Here is a 7,108-nt window from a genome sequence, read left to right as displayed (position 1 = left end):
CTCCCCCCACCCCTCCTCGTCCCTCCCCCGCCAGGTGGACAAGGCGCCGGTCGAGTCGTACGCCGACATCGGCGGCCTCGAGACGCAGATCCAGGAGATCAAGGAGGCGGTCGAGCTGCCCCTCACCCACCCGGAGCTGTACGAGGACATCGGCATCCGCCCTCCCAAGGGCGTGATCCTGTATGGAGAGCCCGGCACCGGTAAGACGCTCCTCGCTAAGGCGGTCGCAAACCAGACCTCGGCGACCTTCCTGCGCGTCACCGGCTCGGAGCTCATCCAAAAGTACCTCGGCGACGGCCCGAAGCTGGTCCGCCGCCCCCTCCTGCGCAGAGCAGAGCAGGACACGGCCACGACCCGTCCGCGACCCGTCCGCGACCCGTCCGCGACCCGTCCGCAGGTGCGCGAGCTCTTTCGCGTCGCGGAGGAGAACGCGCCGACCATCGTCTTCATCGACGAGATCGACGCGGTCGGCACCAAGCGGTACGACTCGACCTCGGGCGGAGAGCGCGAGATCCAGCGCACCATGCTCGAGCTGCTCAACCAGCTGGACGGCTTCGACGCGCACGTCGACGTCAAGGTTATCATGGCGACCAACAAGATCGAGTCGCTCGACCCGGCGCTGATCCGGCCCGGCCGCATCGACCGCAAGATCGAGTTCCCCGCCCCCGACCAGAAGACGCGCCGGCACATCTTCCAGATCCACACCTCCAAAATGAGCCTCTCAGACGACGTCAACCTCGAGGAGTTCGTCATGTCCAAAGACGAGCTCTCCGGCGCCGACATCAAGGCAATGTGCACCGAGGCGGGCCTGCTCGCGCTGCGCGAGCGGCGGATGAAGGTGTCGCAGGCTGAGTTCAAAAAGGCGAAGGACTACGTGCTGTACAAGAAGCACACCGGCGCGCCCGAGGGCCTCTACCTCTGAGAAGTGGAGCCGCACGCACACAGGCACACCGTGCTCGAACAGTTTGAGGCCACAGCGAGGGTGTCGTGTCGGCTGCCTTGGGACGTGTGAGTCGTGTAATACGTCTCGTAAAGCCGTGTGTATTTCGGTTTTCGCCGCAAATGTGCACACGAAAGAGATTTTACAGATATGGGCGGCGGGTAGACGCACGCACCGCACACGACGGCCCCGGTGTGACTGTGCCTCTCGCGCCCCTGTTGCTGTGCCCTCCGCCCCCTCGGCTCTCCACCGCTACTGCGAGGCCTCGCTCAGCCCCGAACCTGCAAGCGGCAGCGGGAGCGAGCAGACAAAGCACAGCCCTCTACAACGCCAGCGAGAGGGCGGCGAGCACGCCGACCGCCCCCAGCAGGACGAGCGCCGTCTCCGCGGCCGCACCCTCGCGCTCTGCAGGCTGGCCGAGCGCCTGCCTCTTCTCGAACTCCTCTACGTACCTGCGGCGGCGGGTCGGCGCGTGTCGAGCGCTACTCGAGCGAGAGAAATCTCGGCGACATCTCGGCCACACCTCGGCTACACCTCGGCTACACCTCGGCTACATCTCGCTACATCTCGTCTAGATCTCGTCTAGATCTCGTCGCGCGCCACTCGAGCGAGTACATCTCTGGCGGCTCGTCGTCCGGGTCCCTCGGCTTTGGCTTCCAGCGGCCCCACTCGGAGGGGGGGCCCTCGGAGGCAAAGTCGATGCGAACAAAGTTCTCCTCGCCGAGCTTGAGCTCTGGCGCGCGCAGGACGTACAGCACCGACTCTGAGATCTTGCGCACGTCGCTGTCCGGGTGGCTCTCGCAGGTCTGCAGCAGGCCTGCCGAGACGTGCGGCGGCGGGCGGTGAGAGCGGCGGAGAGGGAGGTGGGAGGCCGGGGAGGAGGGAGGCGGGCAGGAGGGAGGCGGGGAGGAGGGAGGCGGGGAGGAGGGAGGGGCGAGGAGGCGCGGCGCAGGAGGGGTGGCGCACCGACAGCCTCCTTTGTTCGCCCCGCGGCCTGCAGCGCCTGCGCGAGCCAGACCGAGTACTGCCCGCCCTCGCGGCCCGTGAGCCCTCCAGGCGCCGCCGCCACCGCCTGGGTGAAGTAACGCACGGCATCCTTGTAGTAGCCGCCCTTCATCGCCTTGACGCCCGCCGCGAAGATCTCCTCGTGCGGCTCCTCAGGCGCCGCGTTGACGCCGATGAGCGTCTCGCCCGCCACTTTTGGATCGAGACGCGCGCCAAATACGTTAGCCTTTGGCTTCAGGTTCGCGTAGTCGACCGCGTAGCCTGCAGAAGGCTTGGGCGCTGCACCTTGATCCGACACTGGCGCGCTGAGCTCCTCAATCAGCACTTTGAGGCGCTCCTGCGTCTCCGCACTCCGAGCGCTCACGGTGTCGGGGTCGGGAGGCGGCAAATCAGGCTTCCACTGGCAGAGTGGCGCCTCACAACGCTGCCGCTGGTGCTGCTGCACGCGTAAGCGAGGCCGCGTCGCAGTGGCGCCGACGGCGAGCAATACTAGCAGCAGCGACAGCTTAGGGCAGCCAGGTAGCTGTGTGCCAGCCAGGGGCAGTGCATTTCTCCTGTATGACTTTTCTTCCCTGCGTAGCATCGCTCGCCGGCAGAGCTCGCCGGCAGAGCGCAACACGGCGATACCGCCCAAACGAATCGGGCTGGTCGGCCATCAAAGAATTTTGACGCGCCCACACGGCGCTGGGCACGGGACTGGCGCGCACTGGCACTAACTGACAAAGAATTCACGAAACAAGAATTCGACTCCCTTCTCGATCTGGCGTAACAGACTGACACATCCCTCCCTTGGAATCTTGTTTTCTTTCTTTTTAACAGACTGACTGACTGACAGAGAGACAGAGACACAGAGAGACAGACAGAGAGACAGCCCCCCCCCCCCCACACACACACAGAGAGAGAGAGAGAGAGAGAGAGAGAGAGAGAGAGAGAGAGAGTATATCCGGGGCTAGGATCCTACCATCACTCGATGGCTGCAAGCGCGGCGGCGCCGGCGAGGGAGACCGCACAGCATATATGGAAGGTTGCGGTTGTATATGTAAGACTGGTTTTTATTTCGGGTTTGCGCATCCTCAGATGCCACATTGCATCCTGGGATGCATGGACTAACCCAAGATGAGGGTATCATCTCGCCAATCTCGGAACACTTGTGCGTCTGAAGACGACTGCAGTATCTGAGATGTCACGGGCTATCAAAAGACGCGGGGGGGGCACACCATCTAAAGATGATTGAATCTTCTTGGAGAACCCAATCATAGTGGAGACACCCGGTGTCCTTAGATGGAAAACGCATCCTAGATGGCGTTTGGCATCTAGGATGCGCATATCATCTGTAAAAGATGGGGCTTGGGGGGGTCGTCGCGCCGCCCCTGACGTTTGTTCGCGTGTCGCCCACGCAAAAATAGTAAGCGCTTCGCGTACTACGCGAACGACAAGAATGCACTGACAGTACCGCACCTACACTCTTTTTCGCAGAATTCGCACTCTGCGGCCCTCGACGTCACGCGCCAGCCTGCGCCAGTCTCAGCCGCAGCCTGCGGCAGCTCATGCCGTTGGACTCGTACGGCTCGCTGTCCGGCTCGAAGCCGCATCGCGAGTAGAAGGTCTCGCTGGTCGCCCAAGCCCCCACGGAGAGCTCGTCGCGCCCCTCGGCGCGAGCGGCTTCCGCCGCCGCGCTGACGAGCGCGGCGCCGACGCCCTGCCCCCTCGCGGCGGGCACTGCGACCACCTGCCGCAGCCTGCCGTCGTGCAGCATCGCGGTGCCCAGGAGCTCCGCCTCCTCCTCCCCGCCCTGGCCCGTGCACCGCACGGCCGCGAAGAAGGTCGCCTCGCCGTCAGCGGTGTCGTAGTCGGCAGCGGACGGCGGCGGCGATTCGCGCGGCCAGAGGAGGGACGCGCGCAAGCCGAGGCAGCGGCCGTAGAGCGAGGCATCGGAGGCGCGGGAGAGGCGGCGCACAGTGAAGCCTCTCCCACGGCCGCCTTCGCAGCCGCCTGGTGGCGCGAGCGGCGAGTCGACGACCCTGCGGTGCTGCCTGAGCCAGGCGAGGGCGCAGCTGCAAGTGTGGACGGCGGGGAGCAGCATGTCGCCGCCGTGCATCGCCGACAAGACCGCCTGCAGCGGCACCTCCTGCGCCGTGAGGTGCTCCTCGGCGTCGAGTGCGCCGTGAGCCGGGTCGGGCTCCGGGTCGATGCAGAGGAAGGGAGTGAAGCGGTTGCGGCACCACTTTGCCTCGAGGACGCCGGGGTGGTCGGGCGGAAGGAGGCAGACCCACTCGCCGCCGCGAAGCTGCGCCTCCTCGGACAGCTCGGCGCGTGCGGCTTCCGCGCGGCTCGCGTGCTTGCGCGGATCGAAGCCCCCCGTCGGCAGGTTTGCGAGCGAGCCACGCTGCGGCAGCGCAGCCTGGGCAAACTCGCGGAGCAGCACGGCCGAGCGGCGAGCGGTAAAGTAGACAAAGACGACGACGAAGTGGTGCTCGTTCTTTGGGTGACCCACGATGTCAAACGCAACCTCTCGGCCGTCCGGGTAGCGCACAAGCCGACTCTCGACCCGAAGGTAGCGGTCGTGCAGCGTGGACTCGGAGAGGATCGCAAAGTCAGCAGACATGGAATGGCCGCGTCTCCGCGCCCGCTTCACGTTTCCCTTCTCCGACGGCGTAATGAGCGGTTACTCACGAGCGGGGCGGCTCTGGTGTGTGAGCGCGCGGGCTTCTGACTGTCGTTGCTGCCTCCCTTCTCGAGACTGTCAGTGCTTGTTTTGGCCCTGGCCGCTGGGGTTTCTCGAGGTTCTCGAGGTGGATATCCTTTGGCCGCGTTGGGTATAGCGAGGATTGGTGTAACCCGAGCCACGGAGGCGTGTTTTCTGACGGCCGACCGTCAGCTGGGGTTTCTTTTCGTAAAAGCGACGCCGAGTTGGCCTGTACAAGTTGGCCTGTACAAGGGTTTCCGGCAACCCAGAGGGAAACCAGAGGGTCCCCAGCACTTTGCGTTTCCGGAAGTTTCCAGGGAAACCAGAAGGGTGTTTGGTGCTCCATTCTGTTTCTCTCGAGTTTTCCCTCGCGCCTCGGGCCTCGCTCGGGAAACTCGCGAGTTTCCCTGAGTCTGAGAGAGAGATTTTTAGCAATACCAACAAGAAATCACGTTTGAGTCGGAGAGCTGTTCAGTTCTTCAGAGAGAGATTTTCAATACCAAACAACTCTAACACTCACTCACACGTCGTTTGGGGCGTGGAGCCCTGTTCACGCGCGCGCGAGACGTGCAGACAGGGTTGCCAGGTGAGAGCGAATGGCGCGGTTCACGCCTCGCACAACAGAGAGAGAGATGCGCTCTGCATGGTGGGACCTAGGGTGGGACATAAAAGAGAGCGAGTACTTGGGATAGTAGGCCGTGCGGTCAACGCTGCCGCGCGCGACTTTGCGCGCGAGGCGGCGCAGCTTGAGAACGGCGGTGGGCGAGAAGCCGCCGCCGAACGTCTCGTGGAGCAGCAGGTTGAAGTTGTTGCGCTTGACAAAGATCGCGTCGTGGTAGAAACCGCGATGCGCCTTGACGTAGCCGTGGCCGGTCTTGTGGGAGAAGGGTTGGCCGGGCTGCCCGCGCGCCTTGCAGCCCATGTTCAGGCGGCGGGCCTTCTCCTCGGTGTTGCCGAAGGCGTAGGAGTGGCCAACGGAGGCGGGCGTGCCGCCACTCGAGGCGTTGCCAACGCCCGTCGAGGAGGTCTTGAGGAGGGGCGTCCAGAGCTTGACTTCATTCACTTCATCGCATCCTCCCGGCCCTGCATGGGGTTCCGCGAGGTCGACCTTGTACCCCTCGTTGTACTGCCGGATGAGCTCTGGTTTCTCCTTGTCACCGTGCACGACCGGCGCGTTGGCCGGGGCGCGCATCGCGTCCGCCCAGGCGGCGAGGACGCCGTCGTGGGGCCGCCGGTGGTGGGCCTTGTTGTAAAGGTAGTCGCCGAAGAAATCGACTGGCATGCCCCGCTCGAGCGCGACCCGAAGGGTGGGAAGCGCCGCGGAGAGCCAAAGGCCGAGCTTCCGCTGGAGCTCGTCCTGGAGGGTGTCGGAGGAGAGGGCGGTGGCGTACGTACCGTCGACACGGACATCGAAAGGCCTTGCCGGCGAAAGGCGTTGAGGCGGAGATGAAGCGCGCGGCTTCGCGGTGTTTTTGTTTTGTCTGTTCAGAGAGAGAGATTTTGTGTTTGCTGTTCAGTGTTCTGGGGCAAAATCTGAGGCAAAATTGAGAGAGAGATTTTTAGCAATAACCAAACAACTTAAAATTGAGGAAATCGGCACGATACCCGGTATTTTTCCAGGTATACCCGGGGTTTGTCAGGTAGGATTCCTATACCCGCAAAATACCCGGTATTTTGCCGATTTTGAAAATGGATGGTTTCCCCGTGGTGCGTGGAGTTTCCCCAGGAAACTAGAGGGTGCTGAGAGAGAGATTTTTAGCAATACCAAACAACTTTGTTGGGTGCTGTAGGGAAACTAGCAGGAAACACGGAAAGGAAACCAGGTAGGGTGCGAGGAAACCCTTGGCACAGGCCAAGCGGCGAGTGGATGGAGAGTGCTGAAATAATCGTGCTGAAATAATCGTGCGCGTCTCGGGATTTGGGGCCTGCTCTGGCGAGGTACTTCCAGCCTGCTGTGGGAACAGCTGACGCAGTCTCGCCGAGGCTCGCCCCAGCATCGGCCAGACAAAAAACCCCGAGAGGCGTGGGAGTACCTCGTCAGCTGCACGAAGGGGGGGGGGTGGCGAGGGGGGCGGGATGGACGATCAGGGGGGTGTCAAACGCGTTAAGAGCTGAACAGTGTTGCTAGTGTTAACAGTAACAACAGAACAACAGTGGGGCTCCCCAACAACAGTAGCTAACGTTAGGCCGGCTGAACAACAATAAGGAAGGCCTGGCAGTGACCCACGACGATCTCCAGCGTCCAGTGCGGGTAATACCCGAAAATACCCGGTAAAACCCAGGTATTTTCGGGTTTTACCCGGGTTTTTTGGCATTTTCTGCTTGCTGACCACTGAACAACAGTAACAACAGTAACAAACAGTAACAGCTTGGGCTGGGGAGAACACTTGAACAACGTTGAGGATTTCAGCCAACAATAGTGCAACTGTTAGGCCCAAAGTTAACGTTTGACAACCCTAATCAGGGGGGTGGGGGGT

At 62.6% G+C, this 7,108-nt stretch overlaps 3 protein-coding genes across 3 annotated transcripts in view; 1 reads left to right on the top strand and 2 right to left on the bottom strand.

The window, feature by feature from the left end:
• Positions 1 to 1,010, top strand: part of EMIHUDRAFT_369395 (hypothetical protein) — a 2,188-nt gene extending 1,178 nt beyond the window's left edge. Inside the window, exons 5-6 of the mRNA XM_005772122.1 lie at positions 35 to 307; positions 398 to 1,010. Of these exons, the coding sequence (XP_005772179.1) occupies positions 35 to 307; positions 398 to 922 (798 nt within the window). The 3' untranslated portion in view covers positions 923 to 1,010. The remainder of the gene's footprint in view (positions 1 to 34; positions 308 to 397) is intronic.
• A 182-nt stretch (positions 1,011 to 1,192) lies between these two features.
• EMIHUDRAFT_242673 (hypothetical protein) lies at positions 1,193 to 2,528 on the bottom strand (the record flags this gene model as incomplete). Its single annotated transcript, XM_005772121.1, has 3 exons — positions 1,193 to 1,262; positions 1,610 to 1,757; positions 1,907 to 2,528. The coding sequence occupies 3 exons, from the start codon at positions 2,526 to 2,528 to the stop codon at positions 1,193 to 1,195; spliced, it is 840 nt and encodes a 279-aa protein (XP_005772178.1).
• A 918-nt stretch (positions 2,529 to 3,446) lies between these two features.
• On the bottom strand, positions 3,447 to 4,550 carry EMIHUDRAFT_242672 (hypothetical protein; the record flags this gene model as incomplete). Its single annotated transcript, XM_005772120.1, has 1 exon — positions 3,447 to 4,550. The coding sequence occupies one exon, from the start codon at positions 4,548 to 4,550 to the stop codon at positions 3,447 to 3,449; it is 1,104 nt and encodes a 367-aa protein (XP_005772177.1).
• Between the last annotated feature and the right edge of the window lie 2,558 nt (positions 4,551 to 7,108).

Source organism: Emiliania huxleyi (genome assembly GCF_000372725.1).
Source record: "Emiliania huxleyi CCMP1516 unplaced genomic scaffold EMIHUscaffold_365, whole genome shotgun sequence".
Classification (NCBI taxonomy): Eukaryota; Haptophyta; order Isochrysidales; family Noelaerhabdaceae; genus Emiliania; species Emiliania huxleyi.
The sequence above is the reverse complement of the archived record's forward strand: the minus strand, read 5'-3'. Positions and strand labels throughout refer to the sequence as shown.